Source organism: Sceloporus occidentalis, unplaced genomic scaffold, assembly GCF_023333645.1.
Source record: "Sceloporus occidentalis isolate IW3139 unplaced genomic scaffold, rSceOcc1.0.p SCAF_7, whole genome shotgun sequence".
In the NCBI taxonomy this organism is placed as follows: Eukaryota; Metazoa; Chordata; class Lepidosauria; order Squamata; family Phrynosomatidae; genus Sceloporus; species Sceloporus occidentalis.
Window position 1 is genome coordinate 94,513,338 of NW_028316987.1, and position 21,559 is coordinate 94,534,896.

Consider the following 21,559-nt stretch of genomic DNA (forward strand, 5'->3'; position numbering starts at 1 on the left):
GCATTCACTCTCCGACAAGAATGCAGCTCGGCAAGAAACCCACAGTTTCTGGCTCCCATCCAGAAGAGTGTTGAGAGGCGTAACAAAAGGCTCTTTCTCTTAGGTGACCTGCCACATGGACTATAAAGCCCACAAGTGAGTGGGGACAGAGCATTCCTGTACTGACCAGCCAGAACTGAAATGAGGTGAGACGAGAAGGGGAGAGGAAGGGTGAAGTGCAACCCACAAAATTAGAAAGACAGTGGCTTCCTGTTATTTGCTGGAGTTTCATTCTAAGACCTTCCGTGGACACCAAAATCTGTGGATGCTCAAGTCCCATTAAATACAATGGGATAGTAAAATAGTGTCCCTTATATAAAATGCCAAAATCAAGGCTTGCTTTTGGGGAATTTATATGCTTTTAAAATACTGTCAGGCTGTAGATGGTTGAATCCATAGATAAATCCATGGATATGGAGAGGTGGCTGTACCGCTTTGAAAGGAGAGCTATATATTGGCAGTTTGCACACGTCAAATTGCAACGGCTTCTATTTTAATATATTTTATTTTAATTTATACCTGTTTTAATCCTTAAAATTGTTTAATTGCTTTTAAAAATTTTTATATTTATGCATTTTAATATTTTGTATTGTTTTTAAATTGTATTGTTTTACACTTGTTCGCCACCTTGAGTCCCTATATTGAAAGAAAGGTGGGATATAAGATGATAATAATAATAATAATAATAATAATATTATACTGGCAGTTTGCACACATCAAGGGTGGGCAAAGTGTGCCAAACATAGCTCCCAAAGCTGTTGTAAGGCCCTGAACCACTCCAGATTCCCTGGATTCTCCTTATCTTGGTCTCTTAAAAGAATGGTGATGCATCTTCTCAATAGGTTGCAACCTTTGGCCCCTGGAATGATCAACGATTTAAAAACACACACCCTTTTTCCCCAGACAGAAGTGGATTTCTGGCTACTCTTTTGGTTTTGGTTTTGGCATTGTGTGCAGAGTCTATACATGCCCTGGAGTGTCTGGGGCTAGAAAACTGGACTCCAGACTCTTTGCAGCTGTTCACCCGAATAATATTATAGGCAGGGGCATCAATAGGAGAGTGTGGGGAACACAAACCACACCAGGTGATACTCAAAAGGGAGGCTGACACCACTGCTCCCCAAACGTCTGCCTTTTGTCAGAAATGGGCCATGGCATTCACCTGCATCCCTTTAAAACGCTGGAACTCAGCAGAAAAGATGGTGTAAGTGGGGCAAGGCCCAGTAGGAAGAGAAAGGAGAGGCCTCAGGGTTATTTTTTTAAAAATTAAAATTTTAAATGTATTTTTTTTTTAAAAAAATGTAAAATTTCACGATTTAAATTTAATTTTTAACTTTTTGAAATTCTTTTACACTTTTCTTTTTTTTAAAAAAAATCGCACCTTACCAAATGTTCACTTTAACCACATGTAACTATGTACAGGTAAATATATTTAGGCTGTGCAGATGATCTTGTAATTTAAAGGTATACTTTTAGTTTGGCTAGTTGTTTATGTCTTAACTAAACAATGTATATCCATTCAGTGATATACATACAGCAATTATGATTTATGAGTAACATTAGTACAAAAATCCTGATTAAGGATTGTAGTGGAGCCTCCTTCCTTGGAGGTCTTCAAGCAGAGGCTGGATGGCCATCTGTCGGGGATGCTTTGATTGTGATTTCCTGCATGGCAGGGGGGTTGGACTGGATGGCTCCTGTGGTCTCTTCCAACTCTATGATTCTATGATTCTATGAATGGTGTGAAACAAGAGAAGGTCTATGGTGAGGAGTGAAGCCACGGATTATAGGAGCATCAGAAGAGTCATGTTGCATCAAACCAAAGCATCCCTTCCAATGGACCTAATTTGATTAATGCACTGCCATTCTACTTTCCCAGCTGCTTTTAAAATGTCCCAGTTTCTCTCTCTTCCTCCTGCTTTCCCCCTTTATCCAGACTTACTTCAATTCATGCCAACTGCATTCAAAGGGCAAATATAATTTGCATTCAGTTAAATTGGGGGGAGGCAGAATCTTGTTATTCCCAGTAATTTAGAACACATCTGTATTCACACTTGTTTCCAGAAAGTATAGATTATGTAAACCCATAGAAGAAGATGAAGATGAAGAGGACAAAGAAAAAGACCCAACAGAGAGAATTCATCACCTGTGCATAGTCACCCAGTGAGTCACATGGCAGAGGAAATATTCTGCCCACAAGTCTCCTGGCTTCAGTTCAAAGAAACACACATATTTGTATGGGTGTAATTATTTGTATGAGGGGGCAAAAATTGCCCCCTTATTGGAATTCAGCCCCCCAAATGATTCTGCCCCACTTCAGTCCCAACATTTGTAGCATAGCAGTAGTTTTGGCTTCAGTTGAGCACTTCCAAAAAAAGGAGGGGAGGCAGGCAAGGTGACCAAGGGCATGGAAACACAACTAATAGAACCATTCTGAGAGATTTTCGATGTCTCATTCTACACAACACAGTACAACTCCCAATATCCATGGGACCAGTACCCATGATATCAAGGAAGCTGTCTCTGTGCTGAACCAGTGTCTGATGTCAGTAATGGACTGGATGAGGGCAAACAAATTGAAACTTAATCCAGACAAGACAGAAGTGCTCCTGGAAGCTTGCTGCACACAGTATTTTCCCCGGAGCCGCACATGACCGGGAAAAAACGGATTTTACAGCACAGCAAATCATCCTCAAAATGGCCCTGTTCCATTCTGCGGCACCAAGCTGTCCCCATTCAGTACTGAGGAGCATTAAATGTTCGTGTCGGAAGCCTTCCAACCAAGCAAAATAGGGATGGCTTGGTGCCGTGGAACGGAACAGAGCCATTTTGAGGATGATTTGCTGTGCGGTAAAATCCACTTTTTTCCCAGTCATGTGTGACCCCAAGAGTCCCCTTCCAGTTCCCATAATGGGGAAAATAATGTGTCCAATAAGCTTCCTGGTCAGTCATAAGGCAGACCGGGGAACTGGGGCTTTGCCTGTGCTGGATGGGGTTACACTCCCCCTGAAATCTCAGGCTCACAGCTTGTTCATGAATTTTGTTAATGTGTTCTCTCTAGGAATAGTAACAAATCAATCCCGTTAAAAATATATACCATTAAACACATATGTGTGCACACCAGCACAACAAATAGAAAAATCCAGTGCATTAACTAGGCAGGATGGTCCCCAAAGGTCTATTGACACAGAAGGGTCTTCACCAACCAAGAGAAAGGTAGCAAAGAGAGGGCCGGTCTAACCTCTTTGGGAAGGGAATTCCAGAGCTTGGGGGGGGGCACCATGGAAAAGGCCCTGTCCCATGCTCCCATAAGATGTACCTGTGAGGGTGATGGGACAGAGAGAAGGGTCCCAGATGATCTCAAAATGCAGGCTGGTTCATAGGAAGGTAGTCTACTCTTGCCTTTAGCAAAATGCTCCAGCTGCTTGAGACAGCCTGAAGCCACCCTAAATCTTCCACGCTGCAGTGATGGTGTATTCGCTTCCTCCTGGAAGGGCATCAGCAATGGCTTTCATGCACAAAACTGCTGAAAGAGGCAGTGCCGGCTCAGTGACCAGGAACAGCTACGTAACGCATGAGAGCATAACCTTGAGAAGTAATCGTAGCCTTTCCCAACTTCTTGTGTTACACTGTCATGCAGAGCAGTCCCTTCTCTGCTGGTCCCAGAAGGCAGGACTAGAACGGATGGTTTGAAATTGCACAGAAGCCAAATTATAGATTATCACATGCTTCTTAAATAATGGGATAGAAGCGAGATTGAAAGTGTAATCCACAGATTTTATCGCACCACATCGTGGCTGGGCAGTAGGCATCCTGTAGACAATCCGTGCTTCTGCTGCTGCTTTTAATGAACAGGAAAATCCCATGAATAGCTGGCAATCCTGCAGTTAACCCGTTATTGAAGAATGCGTGATGATAGGTCCTTCTGGGGTAATTCAGAGAGAAGGTGATCTAAACATGAAGTGCAATAAGGCAAGGCTATAGTTTTTTGTGGCTGTGTTCTGGAAGAGTGTATTCCTGATGTTTCCAGGACTATTCCAGAATATAGCCACATAGCCCGAAAAACCTACAAAAACCTATGGATGCCAGCCGTGAAAGCCTTCAGCTTCACAAAGGCAAGACTACTTACTTATTTAATCTTGGATAGCTGACCAAGATCATTTCCCAATGAAGGCAAGACTTATTTCACTGCACAGACCCCATTTCCAACGAAGGAAATACTGCTTACTCACTTAATCTTGGATAGCTGACCAATCAACATAAAGATAGGGCTATAAGATGCATCGCCAACCTGTTACCAATTCTTTAACTGTCACATCGCTTTAACTTTCATGGCTGCATCCTATGGAACCCTGAGATTTATAGGGGTTTTGTGTGTGTGTGTGTGTGTGTGTGTGTGTGTGTGTGTGTGTGTGTTGCCAGAGCTCTCTGACAGAGAAGGCTAAATATCTCACAAAACTACAAATCCCAGAATTCCATAGCATGGAGCCATGGCAGTTAAAGGGGTGCCAAACTGCATTCAATTTTATAAGTAAATAAATAACAAATCAGAGGAGAAGCAAAAATGAATAAATAAAGTCAACCCTTTGTAAAAGGCTAACTATGTTTCCATATTTGTCCTTTTGCTCTGCAGCCTGTGGTTGTTAGATGAACTCTTGCTTTAAAAGAAAAATTGTTTCCATTTCAGGCTAAATTTGGGCAGGTTATTTCTTACTTGTATTCTATAAACAATTTTAGTAGCTTTATTTACATACTTCTGACTTTTCAGACTGGTTGCTTATTTTGAGCGAAGTCTTAGATTTCTGGTCCTGCAAAGGAACCAACAGCCCCTCCCTGATCACAACCATCAAAACTCATATGTTATAGAAATTGTGTTAGACCTTCTTTCCAATGCCTCTGTTATCTTCTTTGCAAAACATGGAGGGGGGGGGAATATTATTTTGGACTGCAGATCCCCATATCCCCATCCAGGGTGGCCGTTGGGGATTTCTAGAAGCTGTGGTCTAAAGAAACAACTCCCCTGGGCTCTGCCTCTTTCCCTTCTATTTTTTGATAGCATCAGTGACAAGGAAAAGCCAAGAAGGCAAAGTGAGCTCATTTTTTGTTTTAAAGGCGACCAAGAGCACTTACCCACCCACCGAAAAGACAATAATGCCTTGTCTGCTCATCAAACAAACTTTTTCACTGGTTTGGTCTCAGAAGATACTTTCTTGGAGGAACAGTAACAAAGTGACTTAGAAGCCGGTGTCAGGCCCGTAGCTAGGTCTTTAGGGGCCCTGGGGCAGAAAATACATTCGGGGCCCCTATATTTTTTCATGTTCGAACATACTGTATGGTCATGTATGTGTTTTACTATACATTGGCAGTTAGTGATGAAACAAGTCATGCCAGACAAACCTGATCTCTTTCTTGATAAAATTACCAGCTTGGTAGATGAAGGGAATGCTGTGGATATAGTATATCTTGATTTCAGTAAGGCCTTTGACAAAGTTCCCCATGACATTCTTGCAAACAAACTTGTAAAATGTGGGCTAGACAAAGGAACTGTTAAATGGATCTGTAATTGGTTGACCGGCCGAACCCAAAGGGTGCTCAACAATGGCTCCTTTTCATCCTGGAGAGAAGTGACCAGTGGGGTCCCACAGGGCTCTGTCCTGGGCCCAGTGCTATTCAACATCTTTATCAATGACTTGGAGGACAAAATTGGGGGAATACTTATCAAATTTGCAAATGACACCAAATTAGGAGGAATGGCTAATACTCCAGAGGACAGGATCAAAATTCAAAATGACCTAAATAGACTAGAAAGCTGGGCCACAGCTAACAAAATGAACTTCAACAGGGAGAAATGTAAGGTACTGAACTTAGGGCGAAAAAATGAAATGCACAGATATAGGATTAAGGGGGACACCTGGCTTAAGGAGACAACATGTGAAAGGGATCTAGGAGTCCAAGTAGACCACAAGTTGAACATGAGTGAACAGTGCGATGTGGCAGCTAACAAGGCCAATGCGATTTTAGGCTGCATCAATAGAAGTATAGTGTCTAGATCAAGGGAAGTCATAGTGCCACTTTATTCTGCTTTGGTCAGGCCCCATCTGGAATGTTGTGTCCAGTTCTGGGCACCACAATTCAAAAAGGACATTGAAAAACTGGAGCATGTCCAAAGGAGGGCAACTAAAATGGTGAAGGGTCTGGAAACCATGCCCTATGAGGAACGACTCAGGGAGCTGGGTATGTTTAGCCTGGAGAAGAGAAGGTTAAGAGGTGATATGATAGCCCTGTTTTTGAAGGGATGTCATATTGAGGAGGGAGCAACTTTGTTTTCTGCTGCTCCAGAGGCTAGGACCCGGAGCAATGGATGCAAACTCCAGGAAAAGAGATTCCACCTCAACATTAGGAGGAACTTCCTGAGAGTAAGGGCTGTTTGACAGTGGAACACACTCCCTCCATGCAGCAAATCACAATTAAAGCACTCCCTTTGACAAATGGCCATCCAGCCTCTGTTTAAAGACCTCCAAGGAAGGAGACTCCACAACTCTCCGGGGGAGTGTTTTCCACAGTCGGACACCCTTACTGTCAGGAAGTTCCTCCTAATGTTGAGGTGGAATCTCTTTTCCTGGGGCTTGCATCCATTGTTCTGGGTCCTAGTCTCTGGAGCAGCAGAAAACAAGCTTGCTCCCTCCTCAACATGACATCCTTTCAAATATTTAAACAGGGCTGTCATATCACCTCTTAACCATCTCTTCTCCAGGCTTAACATCCCCAGCTCCCTAAGGCATTCCTCATAGGGCTGTTCAACAGTGAAACACACTCCTTCCTCAGAGGTCTTCAAACAGAGGCTAGATGGCCATCTGTCGGGGATGCTTTGATTGAGATTTCCTGCATGGCAGGGGGTTGGACTGGATGGCCCTTGCGGTCTCTTCCAACTCTATGATTCTATGATTATAGCCAGGAAGACTGCTGTAGGAAGGGAAATATATGGGCCTTGTAACCTACCCTGGTCAACAGTCCCAGAATACTTTGAACCAGGTGAAGTGCCTGAACAGTGTTGAAAGACACCTTCATGCAAGAGTGTGTTACAGTACTCCAAAGTGGTTATAACCATATTTCTAGCTGTATTTCTAACATAACTCCCGCTGTTACATGTTTGCTAGAATGCATCTGAGGAAGTAGACTGACATCTACGAAAGCTCATGCTGCCAACTTCTTTCTTTCTATTATTACTATTATTATACTTAATAATAATTTCCAAAAAAATGACACATTATTATCAGCTGTTAAAGAAAGGTGTGCCCTGATCATCACTGCCCTGGCATTTGTTTGCCTGCCAAAATAGGCCTATAGAGATGGATCTGTTATGAAAGAAGCATGCATAATTCAGAAATTAAACGAAACAGGGTGGAATTAGAATAAAATTCCTTTCAAAACTGTCTGAAGGCACTCAAGGAAATCCTTGGGTTTTTTGGGGGGTGTGGGGGGGATGGAGGAAGAGGATGATGCTCTTTTCAGGGCCACCTTTCAAGAACGTTGCCCAATTTTGTGAGAGATACCGAGGCCTTTTAAAAGCTACCAGACAGGAAACTCTCTGAAATCAAGCTGAATGTGGAGATCCAGCCCAACAGTGCGTTAAAAAGAGTGTACACTTGCCGCTCCATATGGACTAGGGTTAGGGGAACAAGAGCCCGGTGAATGTGGAAAAACCACAAATAACAACACCACCATGTTTTGACCTGAGAGGACAACTCTCCAGGAATCTCTAGGTCCTCCAATGCAACTCTGACAGACACTGACCATAGAGTTGCACCGGAGGAGCAACAAAGGCCTAGAGGAGTGTCCTCTCTAGGAATCTCTAGGTCTTTCAGTGCAACGGTTAGTTAAAGTTGACCATAGAGTTGTTCTGGAGGACTTAGAGATCCCTAGAGAGAACACATTCAACAAATCCGTGAATAATCAAATCCACAAGTATCAAAGCTGCAAATATGAAGGGATGAGTGTGTGTGTGTATGTATGTGTGTATATTGTATATATACACAAACACACACAATACTGTACCTTCAAAGGAGGTCTTGAAGTAACTATTAGGGGGAAGGGAAATCCTTCAAGGCTCTAAAACAGACAGATAGATAGATAGATAGATAATGGTTGGAGAGAGGTGGGGGAAAGGATCAGGTGAGGTCTCTGGATGCATCCACACTGGAGAAATAACCCAGTTTGGCCCCGCTTTAACTCTTTTTCTGGCTCAAGGTTATGGAATTCTGGGAGTTGGAGTATGGGAGTTTGAGTACAAGAAACTCCAACTCCCAGAATTCCATAGCCTTGAGCCAGAAAAAGAGTTAAAGTGGGGCCAATAACCGGGATATTTCCCAGGTTTGAAAGGAGCGGCAGCCCTTGGTGCTGCTTTCGGGGAGTCAAGAAGGAAAGAAAAACGGGGGAAATGGAGGGAAGGGAGGAGCGGAGCATTTCAAACAACAACAACAACAACAACAACCACAACAGCCCAAGAGGGAGAGAGGGGGAGGAGATTGTGTGTGTGTGTGTGTGTTTGCGTGTGTGTGTCTCAGCTGACTTCCTCCTTGCTCTGGAAGGCAGAGAGGCAAGCGCAGATGCTTCCCACCCACAACAACAACAACAACAACAACAACAACAACAACAACTACACCACCAAGAAAACCTGAGGAAGGGTCAGTGGCAGGAGAAACAGGAGACGCCAGCGGACGAGGAGGAGCACGGGAGGAGAAAAGGGGGGGGGGGACAACAACAACAACAACAACAAGAAGACCAGCGAGCTTCCGGCCAAGAAGACTGAGAGGCCTTGGCGGGGCTGCCTTTGGCTGGAGGCCCCAGAGCAATGCCCCGCTTGCTGCCCCAGGGGAGCTAGGGCCCTGGCCGGGGTCGGTGGTCCCGTGCCTCATTTCCACTCAGGAGAAACCCCGCTGGTCCTACCCTGGTTTCTCTCTCTCTCTCTCACACACACACACACACATACACCCTGAAACAGCACAACCCCCCTTTATGCACACTTGGAGTCGCTCACATGGTTTCCTTGCTCGCATGTTCCAGCAAAAAGTTGTTGAGGGAAGAGACTTGCTTCCCAAGCTCTTGCAGCCACAATTCCAAAGGAAAACTAAGGCACATCCCGGGATGCTTTGCACATGCATTCCTTCCCCAGTGAGCATGGAAACGGCCTGAAGGGCAGCCAAGTTGGCCAAAGCCTTTGGCAAGAGGCCATTTTGGGCCTTCAGGCCTTTCCTCCAGGGAATTTGAAAAGGAGAGGATCATACATCAATATGGCAACCCTTACAAAATCAGGAAGCCAAGAAGAAGCCTGCTGCTATGATCCCAAGGGTTTTGCATGAGGACAGACAGTGTGCCCCACACAAAGCATCTTCACAAGTACAGAGACATAGGCTACTGCCAGGAGCCAGTGTGGCATAGTGGTTTCAGTGCTGGAATATGGCTCTAGGAAGCAGCGTTCAATTCCTTACTCAACCATGAAACCCACTGGGTGACCTTGGGCAAGTCACACTTTCTCAGCCTCACAGGAAGGCAATGGCAAACCCCTTCTCAACTAATCTTGCCAACAATACCCCACGACAGGGTTGCCATAAGTCAGAAATATTGTGCAAAATCATCTTGTGTAATTACACGGTTTTTCCAGGATATTCACGGGATAAACTCCCAATCTCCTTTGTGTGATAAACTCCTAATAGACAATAGTCAATTCAATGATCGTCATAGTAATGTAGCAATAGAGGTTGGGGAAACGGGGGTTTTCTTTTTGTGTTTTCTGTGAAACCCTCCCGCTGTGAAGGTGCAACAGCATTGTTCTAGAAGTATATTCTGTAACATAGTATACTCTACAGTGTATATTCCACAGTGGGCCATATTCTACGGTGGACCAGGAGCTCAAGATTTGTTGGCTCACCAAACCCAAATTCCTTCCCCCATTCCTTCAGCTGCCTCACCCACAGCCACCCAAGCGCTGTCTTGCATTCCTATTTTTGCTTCTGAAAGAATGCAAGGAAATATTGGATGAGGAATGAACCAGGAGCACAGCAGAATCTGCGGGGACCTGGGTAAGAGGTACAACTAGCATTGTTGTGGTTGTGTGCCTTCAAGTTGCTTTTGACTTATGGCAATCCTAAGGCAAGACGATACCAGAGTTTTCTTGATTTGCCTTACTCTGAGGCTGAGAGAGTGTGACCTGCCCAGGGTCAACCAGTGGGTTTCCATAGTTGATCAGGGATTTGAACCCTGGCCTCCAGACTTGCAGTCTCAAACCACTACACCACGCCGGCTCTTAGCATACAAATACCATACCCTCCAACATTGCACAGGTGAAAACTGATAAATGTGTGGCAAAGCAACATCAGAGTGTGGTCAAGAAAGTTATTAATAAGGAAGAACATACAAGCAAAGATAGGCTGCTGCAGCTTGCTTTTGCCTAAGCTTACTGGAAAGGGCAAGATTGAGCCCCTCCTTTTTTTTAACCACAATCCAGCAAACTACTATTGCTCTTTGAACTCAGTTTGCAGCAACTGAAATAAGCAGAGGAAGCCGGGGGGGGGGGGGGGAATGAGAGGAGAAGAGAGAAACCAGGACATTGTAAAAGCAATTGAGAAAGTGAGATGATAAATTGGGGCTGTCCCTACCAAACTGGGACAGCTGTAGGGTATGAAAAACAGCCCCCAAAATGGCCACTGAGACCATTACGTTGGGGCCGGGGTTGAATACAAAGCAGGGGGGCCCTCATAGGTGGGAGGGCAGGAACCATGCCCACTTCAGTCTGATCATAGTTATGCTTCTGGAACCAAGCCTCTTTCCAGTAGAAAAACAAATGATCTACAGAAACATACAGTTTAGTCCAATCTCAGTCATGCGGGACACATCTAAAGCACTCTTCAAAAATGGCCATCCAACCTTTGTATAATAAAGACATTCAAAGCAGGAAGGTCCACTATCCTCCAAGGCATTCTATTCCACCATGGAATGGCTCTCTCTGCTACTGAGCATCTTATGGGGCTGGTCACCTGGAGGTAGTGTATATACTCGACTATCAGTCGACCTCATGTAAAAGTCGAGAGCAGGTTTTGGGGACCAAAATTATGGATTTTGATATGACCCATGGATAAGTCAAGAGTAAAACCTAGAGGCTTGTAACAAGGATCTAAAGGATGAAGCAAAGGGAAACAATGCCAAAGAATTTACAAAATTCAAGCAGGCATAACTGTGCTCACACTAAAAGCTGGATGGATGAGAGAGTAGAGGAGGATCAGTGCTTCCAGGGCAGATTATGCTCTTGCCTTTGAACAGCAGACGGTTCCTTTTTTAATAAGAGTTAAAGTACAGTACTTACACACTGACCCCTGGATAAGTCGAGTCAGGTTTTTGGGTCAATTGTTTGACTAAAATTTCTAGAATTATACATGAGCATATACAGCAATCCTTACTTGACCCAGGTGAGTCGCTATTCACAAACCTGAGTTGGAGAGCTCCTAGGGAGAGGTCATCATACATACATCTCTCATCTTCTTCTCCTTTGTGCAATGCAAGTCAGAGGAAGATGCCAAGTGAACCAAAGCCAGCCATCCACTAGAAAGAAAGCAGACCCGAACTAAGTGGATGAGTTGCTTCTCCAGGGAGCAGATTCTGACTAGTAGCTGCTGCTCTGCTAGCAATGTCTCACACAAAACACATGCAGGGGAGCTCAGTCCTTGCCCATGGCTGGCTGCTCTCCAGACCAAAGCGATGCGTAAGGCAACCCAGCCTAATGAATTAATGAATGGCTCTTGCAAGAGCTTGCTACTGAAGCTGCAAGAGAAGAACACAGAAAGGCAACAGAGAAGGTGCCGGGTCACTGTTGGCAGATGTCGTGGGACGGCATGACAAGACAGCTCTCCGGGGATCCATTCCTCCCCTTCGCGAGAGGATCCAGTTTGCATCAAGACATAAGCGAGAGACACAAAGGCGGAAGATAAGATGGCGTGGGACCAGAATGCACGAAATCCCTTGTGCCAGTTTGGAGGTTCACCTTCCTTGCTTCTCTGTTACTCCAGGGCTGCCTTGAGTCAGCTGATCAGGGTAAGCAATGGGGAAAGATTCCCAGAAAGGGACAGATGGCTGCATGGGGAAGCATTGTTTCTGCAATCGATCAAAGCAAGGGAGAGGTTAATGGCAAACTCAACAGGAATCTGGTGGCATTGTCTACTCTAGCCAAATCTTTTAGGCTCTGGGTGCTACCAGTAAAGGCAGAGGCTTAGCCAAAATCACTTACTTTCTCCAGTTCTGTCTTATTATTTATTTATTTATTTATTTATTTGACATATATCCTGCCTTTTGCCCAGAAAGGCACCCAAGGCAACACACACAAAAAAACCCATGTATTTTGGAGTCCTGGATGTTTGTTTATAAAGTGGATCCTTGGTATCCACTGGCATTTTGGTTCCAGGACTCCCCATGGATACCAAAATCCATGGATGTTCAGGTCCTACGATATACAAAGGGGTAGTAAAATAGTTTCCTTATATAAAATAACAAAAGTAAGGTTTACTTTTGGAAACTGTTATTTTTAAATAATATTTTCAAGCCATGGATGGTTGAATCCATAGATGCAGAATCTGTGGAGATGGAGGGCAACACTGTGGGTTTTGGGTTAGGTTGTGCTTTACAGACTTGTCCTGGAGCCACAAACTGATGCAATTTTGTTTGCTTTGGGGGATTACTATTTTTTAATAATAGTTTCAAGCCATGGATGGTTGAATCCATGAATACAGAATCTGTGGATATAGAGGGCTAGATTGAATCCCTACATTGTGGGTTTTGGGTTACGTTGTTCTTTATGGACCTATCCTGGAGCAACAAACCCATGTAATTTTGTTTGCTTTGGGGAATTATTATTTTTTAAAATAATATTTGCAAGTGATAGATGTTTGAATCTGTGGATGCAGAATCTGTGGACACGGAGGGCCGACTGTATTCGGAGATCAAGCTCCTGGTCCTCATGGCTGTCAGAAGAAAGCATGATAATGTGCAGTGCTCTGGGGATGGAAGAGGCTTGCAGAATTTCAAATGAGCCAGGCTGACTCTGGTATACTTGAAATAGGAAAGAGAGTACCCTTGAGAATGTGCAGAGGGCTTTTCCTTTTCACCACTATAGTCATAGCTTGTTCTTAGATACAGGGAAAGACTGCAACTCAGCACCTGGGGCTTTTAGGGATGGCTGAATCCCTACATTGTGGATTTTGTGTTAGAATGTTCTTTGCAGACTTGTGCTGGAGCAAGAAACCAAAATAATGTTGCTTCATTCTGTTGCGATTGCCTTCTTCAGCGGAAAGAGAAGGGGCAATTGTATGTTCTTTCAAAGATGAATACTCTCCCCTTGAGCTTGGAAAAGTTTCAAGGGATTGGGGGATACTGGGAGATGTGGTCCAAAACAGGAACTTTCCCAACTCTTCTTCAAGGCCATGTGAGAAAAGACCTGGTTGTTATTGCTGCTGCTGCTGCTGTTGTTGTTATATTTCTATATTTAAAAAGGTCTCAGGATAGCTTACAAATAACATTAAAAGAACAGGTTCAACAAATTAAAGCAACAGAAATAATTTAAATATGTGAAAAGCACCTTTTGAATGGGTTTCTACAACACAGAATACATCCAGAAACCAGGAAAGGCAGAGAGTTTTGAAATTTGTAGTCTAGAAAAGGAAATTTCCCAGGCTTTAACTACAAGTGGAGCATCCCTGACAGATGGCTGCCCAGACCCTGCTTAAATGCAAATGATTATGGGAAGAGCTGGAGAAATAGTAAAAGATCATTTCCAAAAGCTTGCTGAAATCTCCTTTTCAACCTTGCAACCCTATGAATCCAGATCTCTTTGTGATATCTCTTTAGATGAAAGAAGGAAGCTTGTCAAGAGCATTCGGTCTTGCTATGGGATCCTTGAGCTGAATTTAGCCATAAATTAATACCCTCCTCAAATGCATCTGCAACATGCATCTGCAACATCATTAATACAGATTATTATTATTATTATTATTATTATTATTATTATTGGAAATTCATGAGCGCTGTGTTACTCTGGGATATTTCCCAATCCAGGTGGACCCCCAATTGTTAGTATAAGTGATCTCAGTTCCTTTATTACACATTGACCCAACTCGCTCGCCACCACTCACGCAAAAACAATCACATTTCAGAAGCAATAGATAACAGACATTCAGAAAGAAATTTGGAATGTGGCTCAGCATGGAGCAGCATTTAAAGGCAGTGCTTCTAACACACACACACACACACAATATGAGGCATTTTGTAAAATGCCTTAATTGACTTATTAAGGCATCTTTATTCTTTTCTGAGCAATCGTATCTGATTTCCAAAGCTAAGCAGGGTCAGACTTGGTTAGTACTCAGATGGGAGACCTCCAGAAAGGATTACAAAGCATCTCCATGCAGAGCTTGGAAAGAAAGGCACTCTTGAGAACGATTACTGCAGATTAGAGCTGACAGCACTGAGCTAAATGGATCAAAAGTGTGATTCTTAAATTAAGCCATATACAAAGGTAGCCGTGTTGGCCATCTGGCAAAGCACAATAACATCCCAAACCCACAAAACAGTGATGCCTTTATAGGGCCAACCAAACGCTTTGCCACATGTATTTTTTGCATTTGGTTGGTCCAATAAAGGTATCACTGTTTTGTGGATTTTGAATGCTATTGTACTTAATTGAAGTCAGTTTGCTAAGTCCCTATGAAACGTCTTGGGTGACCCCTCAGCCTACCTCACAGGGTTGCTGTGAAGATAAAGTGGGGAAGAGGAGAGCCATGTGCACCATCTTGAGCTCATGGGGCAGAGGAGCCAGGCTAGAAATGTAACTCATGGAAGAAAAATAATAAATGCATCTGAGATGTGGATGGGAACAGAATATTAGTTTGAAGTGGCAAGCAAGGCACCCCATAGATATACCAGCTGGCAGCTGCCCAAAAGAATTACACTCAATTTTCACACGAGATTTTTAACATCTCACCCCAATTCGATGCAATGCCACAGATTCTATCTTCACTTTCTCTTTTCTTCTTCCTTTAGAGGTATAATCTAGACAGCCTTCTTTTTCTCGGCCATTGCGTCTTCGGAAAGCAAGAAGCTTCTCCATTGAAAATTATTTTATTTTTCCTTCTGAGTTCAAAGCAAGCTTGCTTCACTATCCGCCTTTTAATGGGCCTTCGTGTGACCTTTCAGATGTTGTTGGGCTGCAACTCCCAGCAGCCTTCGCCAGCAATGAGGAAGGCTGGGAGATGCAGTCCAACAACATCTGGAGGGCTGCATAATTCCCACCCCGGCCCCAAATCAATGGCAACTCCCAATGAGAGTAGACCCCATTGAATCAATGGGATGCATCTAAGTGTTGACTCACCACTTTGCCATTGGTTCCATGGGTCAACTCTAGTTGAGGCTGGCAATTGGACAGAGGCAACTGAGTTTGAGGAGGCTGATTGAAGTCCATTAAAAGTTGTGCTCAAGTCAATTTATTGGCCTTAAAGTGACCATCCCAAGGCCTTTTGTCACTATCCAGCCCCTAGTTACAGAGGCTCCCTACTCTTTGCCCCTTTCTTTCCATTTCTCATGGAGGTAAGTAGACTTTTCGCCATTTGGTGCCTTCATTTCCAGTGATGAGAAGGCAAAGAAAGGATACTTGCAGTTTGACACCTCTTTGAGTGCTGTAGCTCAATCCTATGGAATCCTGAGATTTGGTGTTTTACAAGGTCTTTCACATTCCCTGCCTATGAGTCTTTTGGTGCCTCTACATTCCAGGATTGTGTAGGATGGAGCCATGGCAGTTAAAGTGGTGTCAAACTACATTATTGCTATGGTGTAGTTTGTAGGGAATAAGTCCCACTGTAGTGTACTGAAGTGTAGGAGGGAATATTTCCCACTGAGTAGACTTGGCTTGTGGTTTTGGAAGTATGCAAAAATGGAACAGAGGTAAGAAGAAGCCTTTTCTTTCCATGGAAAGGTGGGAAATCTTTGTGCAATTGCTCCGCCTAGTAGTCCAAGTCCTCTCCCACCAAGAGAAAGAATGAAGTTGCATTATTACATGCATTTACCCGAGAGTAAGTCCCATGGAAGTTATTGGGGCTTAATTCTGAGTAGACCCATATTGGACTGCACTTGTGATGCCTGCCTCCCTCTGAGACGGCATCAGACTCAGGATGCATCTACACAGTTGGGATAATGCAGTTTGACACACCACTTTAAATGCTGTAGCTCCATCCTATGGAATCCTAGGATTTGTAGTTTTACAAGGCCTTTAGCGTTCTCTACCAAAGAGTTTTTATGGCTCATCAAACTACAAATTCCAGGATTCTGTAGGATGGAGCCATGGCAGCTAAACTGGTGTCAAACTGCATTATTTCTACAGTGTAGTGATTGGAGTGTTGGACTATGATTCTGGAGACTCTGGGTTCGATTTCTGTTTGACCATGAACCCCACTTGGGCAAGTCACACTCTCCCAGCCTCAAGGGAAGGCCATGGCAAACCTCCTCTGATCAAATCTTACCAAGGAAACCCTATGATAGACTCATCATAAGTGGGAAACAACTTGAAGGCACACAACACACACGCAACATTGCTCAATGCAGAAATCCATGATGGATTGTACAAAGCTCCAAAAGGCTAAGATTTGGTAAAAATAATCCTTTAAAAGCAAAACAGAGGAAAGAAAGATTTTTTAAAAAATCCTAAATAGCAAGGATTCCTTCAGGTTAGTAAGGCATTGTATAGTTTACCCAAAACAACAACAACGTGGACATTTCTAACCCAGAGAAGTACTGTATACAGCTGCAAGTGATTTTTGCTTAGCGGCGTTGAAAGAAAAACAAAATATTAAAGGGCACTTTTCTTCATGCTTTCATTTTATGCTTCCCATATCTCTGCCACCGTGCGCTGAGTAAAGTGCACTTTACTTCATATCTTTATTTAAATTCTTTCCTCCCAGTATTTCAGACACTACTTCAACTGTTTGCTGTTCCCCTGCATTTGCCTCTCAGTTAGTACAAAATAAACTTTCAAGGACTGAAAGCAAAGATAGAAGACTTGATGCTGGCTTTGAAAACAGGAGAACAAGAGGGTCACTACTCCATTTTGTAAAACGTGAGGATTATGATTCTCTGGAGCAGGAGGTCTCCATAAGACAAAGTGGCCAAATCTGTTGTTTTGAATCATTCTCAGATTTCCAGTCAGGTTCAATTGGGTCTAAACGTCAAGAACTTGTCCAACCTTAAGTTTATTTCAGACCCATTCTTAGGATTGGTGTTTTTTTAAGTTGGCAGGAAAATTTCAATTAATTCAATTAACTGGAATGCATTTCTTTCAATACAGGCGTTGTTGGTTCATATACACTTTTTAAAATAATCACCTTTTCTCAATCTAGCTCATTTACAACTTGAATTTTATCTCCATTTTAGACATTATATGTTCCTTTTTCGTTGGAGAATTTCACAGCACATTCTGAGGCATTCATGTACCAAAAAATAGCAGAGGCTGCTGCCACATTGCAGAATTAACGCAGCATGACACAACTGCTGTGGCTCAATGGTCTGGAAGTCTGGGGTTTGTAGTTTTGTGAGATATTTAGCCTTCTGTGTGTGTCAGAGAGCCCTGGTGCCACTACAAATCCCAGGATTCCATAGGATGTCAAACTGCATTAAATCTGCAGTGTGGCAGGTCTGTGAGTTTTGGGTGGCATAAGTCACATGCTCTCAGCCTCAAGGGAAGGCAATGACATACCTCCTCTAACAAATCTTGCCAAGTAAACTCCATAATAGGGTGGCCTTAGGGTCGCCATACGTTGGAAATGACTGGAAGGCACATCATAACCACCACAACAAATTTCTTCAAGAGAATAAAACTTAAGGAGTGCACCAGAAGCTACAACTGGAAACCTTCCCAAGCAATTTTCACGGAGGGTCAAGGATTTGTTCCTCTGTCCTGAGTCTTCAGCATCCCAGTTCGACCTCTGCCTAGTTGCAAACCCCAAAAGCAAAAGGGAATAATATGTGTCTAGCCTCAAGACAGCTTTGTGAGACAGTGTCATCACTACGATTGGCATCATCGGGTGCAGTAACTCATGATGCTAGCTCCACCATTGACCTCCTCCCATTCCACACCCTACAGCATCCGTACTAATGTTTTTTGTACCAATGTGACTCGTAAATCATGATTCCCATATATCACTGAATGTCACGGCCATAGTTGTGACATAAACAACTAGCAAATGCACAGGCAAAACATATCTACATGTACATTGTTCCATGCGGTTGAAGTGAAAGTTTGGTAAGATGTGATGTTTGGTAAAAAATAAATGTAAAAGGAAACCTGAGACCTGACCTTTCTCTAGCTACTGAGCCTTGCCCCACTCCCACATTCTCTTTCAATGACCTCCAGGCTATTATTATTATTATTATTATTATTATTATTATTATTATTATGGCAAACTCCACAGCCCATTTCTGCCAAAAGGCAGACATTTGGGGAGCAATGGTGTCCCACACCCCAATAGGGCAGTGGTCCCCAAACTGTGCTCTTTAAGGGATTTTGTGCTTCAGCTCCCAGAATCCTAGACTATTGGCCAACATGGCTGAGGCTTCTGGGAGCTGGAGCCCAACATTTCTCAAAGGGCACTGTTTGGGACCACTGCTGCAGAGTGTCACCCAATGTGGGCCAAACTCCCCCCCCCCCCCATGACTCCAGAGATTGGGAACAGACTAAGGAGGGAGGACATTATGTCTGTGATGTAGTGACTTAACAGTTGGACTATGGCTCTGGAGACCAGGGTTCAATTCCCAGCTTGGCCATGAAACTCACTGGAGGACCTTGGGCAAGTCACACTCTCTCAGCCTCAGGGGAAGGCAGTGAAGAAGCAATCTTGCCAAGGAAACCCCATGAAAGCCTCACCTTAGAGTTGCCATAAGTCGGAAACGACTTGCAGGCATGCAGCAACAAACAACACAGAAAAAGGAAAGAGATGCCATCCTGTTCTTATGCCTCCAGCTGTAGTTTGCTGTTCAGATGCCAAGTGAGGCTTGGCGATAACCTGATAGCTGGCTAAACTGGGGAGATCATGTGTCTGTTAAAGACACAGCTGTCAAAATCTGCAAGTGTTTTGGGTCATCCACTGTCTCTGCAAAATTGATCTCTGGTCAAGGAAATTTAGCCATATCAGATGGGAATATTTTACACAGCTACAGGCAAGGAGTCCGGGGCTGCATTCCCTACTCTTTGCTGTTGTTAGCAGTTATAATTAATTAATTAATTAATTAATTTCTATCCCACCTTTCTTCTCGAAGGGACTCAAGGTGGGCCACAATAACCAGTCTAAAAACATAGTGCCATAAAACAATTAAAATAAGTTATCAAGTTGGCTTCAGTTTACAGCAACCCAATGAGTGAGAGATCTCCAAAAGACTTGGCTGTTGCCACACTGCAGAACGAATGCATTGGGACACTGCAAATCCCAAAGGCTACTATCATTGTTGTTGCTGCTGTTGTGTTCTTTCAATTCATTTCTGACTTACGGCGACCCTAAGACGAACATGTCATGGGGTTTTCTTGGCAAGATTTGTTCAGAGGAGCTTTGCCCTTGGCATCCTCTGAGGCTGAGAGAGTATGACTTGTCCAAGGGCTTCACAACCAAAATGAGAACTGAATCCTGGTCTCCAGAGTCATGGTCCAACACTCAAACCCCAAGGCTATACTGGCTCTCCAAAAATTACTCCACCAACTCACCCCTTCCATTTGGGAATCTCAAGCAAAGCTTGGAAAAGTCACTTTCTGGAAGTACAAGCAGAGCTAGGAACAGCAGCGGGGCCAACCTGCTTTAATTCTGCAGTGTGCCAGCAGCCATTCAAGAGACTCTGTTATCAATTGCTCTGCTGAGGTCTTGCACATTCAGGGCAGTCGTGGGTTTCTTGATAGAGTCCAGTAATGTGGTCTTCCTCTTTTTTGATTGCCTTCCACTTTACTGAGCAATACTGTCTTTTCCGTGTGTGTGTGTATGTGTGTAAGATATATAATGTAATACAATACAATAGGATATTAATATCATTCTACAAAGCTAATCTTCTGTCGTTGAAGCATCTGTCTTCAAATCCAAACTTATTAATCAATTATACGAACAACAACAACAACAACAACAACAGTACAATGAGACAATTTCCCTTCAGTATCAGGCCCAACTGTGAATGTTACCTTTCTCCTTCTTTCACTAAGTTAATATCTTCTTTTTACTAACTTAATATCTGCAAAGTTAATAAATACAAACGTAACTACAGTAATATGTGTGTGTGTGTGTGCGCGCACACACACACACACACGTTTGTATATATTTTTGCATTTGTCTTTTTGGCAGTGGTATTCATAGGGCTCTCATCCAGCCCCACATTTCAAATGAGTAGATCTTTTATTTTTCCCTCCATCCTTAGAGACAGTGAAATGGTATTTCCAAGGAGATGGAGGCAGTGAGAAATATAATCCTCAGAAATTGCAAACGCTGTCTGGCAGGAGCGGCGCATGCTGTCTCTCTGCATGGGAAAAAGGATTATGAGCAGAGACCTGGCATAAAGGAAATCAGGTTTCTTTTGCCCAGAGATGAACTATGCATTTGTGGACAACTGACACCAACCTGTTTATTGTTGCATTAAAATTGAGAGCAAGTTGGCGTCAGATAAAGGCAACGCTGGTGGTCAAATATCAACCATTCGAATTCCCCAGAGAGCAAGTGGATGAGGAGGAGTTATATATTATCTCCCCATCTAGATGCTGCATGTGCCTATACAGTCCTTGGGGGGGTTTTGTTTTTGTTTTCATTTAGTGTAAGGGACCGGTTGTTGTTGTTGTTACTTGCCACGAAGTGTGACTTCTGGTGACCCTGTGAATAAGAGAAGATTCCTGGGCTGCATCTGCACTGCAGAAATAATCCAGTTTGGCCCAGTGCTTGAATATGGTGCATTTTTAAAAACTTTTCTGTCCTGTTTGTAAATTAGGGCTGTCAATTCTTGCTAATTTAAGTCTTCAAAGGAACAATTGTGTCTGTGTTTTTTAAAAATGTACTTTTACACAGTGTTTACTGCAGAAACAGCAGGTTTGGCACAAAAAATAATTGTCTTGTTGCCTAACTGTTCTTATGCCATATATATTGGTTGTTGACTATTTTCTCAAAGGTGTGTCAAAACATTCTTTACAGAGGATGATAAAATTTGTAAGTACATTTGGCTCTCCGCATTTGCGGATTTTACTTTTGCGGATTTCGTTATTTGCGGTTTCGATTAATACATTCTCTCTAGGAATCTCTAGGCCCTCCAGTGCAACTCTGGCAGAAATTGACTATAGAGTTGTGCTGGAAAACTAGAACTTCCCAGAAAAAACACTCCTCTAGGCATTTGTAGATCCTCCAACACGGTTTTATGGTCAACTTCTGGCAGACATTGAGAACAGTTTCACTAGAGGACCTGGAGTTTCCTAGATGGT

At 43.3% G+C, this 21,559-nt stretch overlaps 2 protein-coding genes across 3 annotated transcripts in view; one reads left to right on the top strand and one right to left on the bottom strand.

Annotated features, from left to right (window-relative positions):
• Positions 1-11,602, bottom strand: part of ALS2CL (ALS2 C-terminal like) — a 60,981-nt gene extending 49,379 nt beyond the window's left edge. Inside the window, exon 1 of one of the 2 annotated variants that reach the window (XM_089533776.1) lies at positions 11,522-11,602. The gene's annotated coding sequence lies outside the window, so the exon portion shown is untranslated. Of the gene's footprint in view, positions 1-9,076; positions 9,147-11,521 lie in introns of those variants that run through there. The other variant, XM_089533775.1, reaches the window with a different exon arrangement.
• A 286-nt stretch (positions 11,603-11,888) lies between these two features.
• The window catches only part of LOC149310137 (transmembrane inner ear expressed protein-like), an 18,846-nt gene continuing 9,175 nt past the window's right edge, over positions 11,889-21,559 (top strand). The window contains exon 1 of the mRNA XM_089531481.1: positions 11,889-12,123. Coding sequence (XP_089387607.1) covers positions 12,022-12,123 — 102 coding nt within the window. The 5' untranslated portion in view covers positions 11,889-12,021. The remainder of the gene's footprint in view (positions 12,124-21,559) is intronic.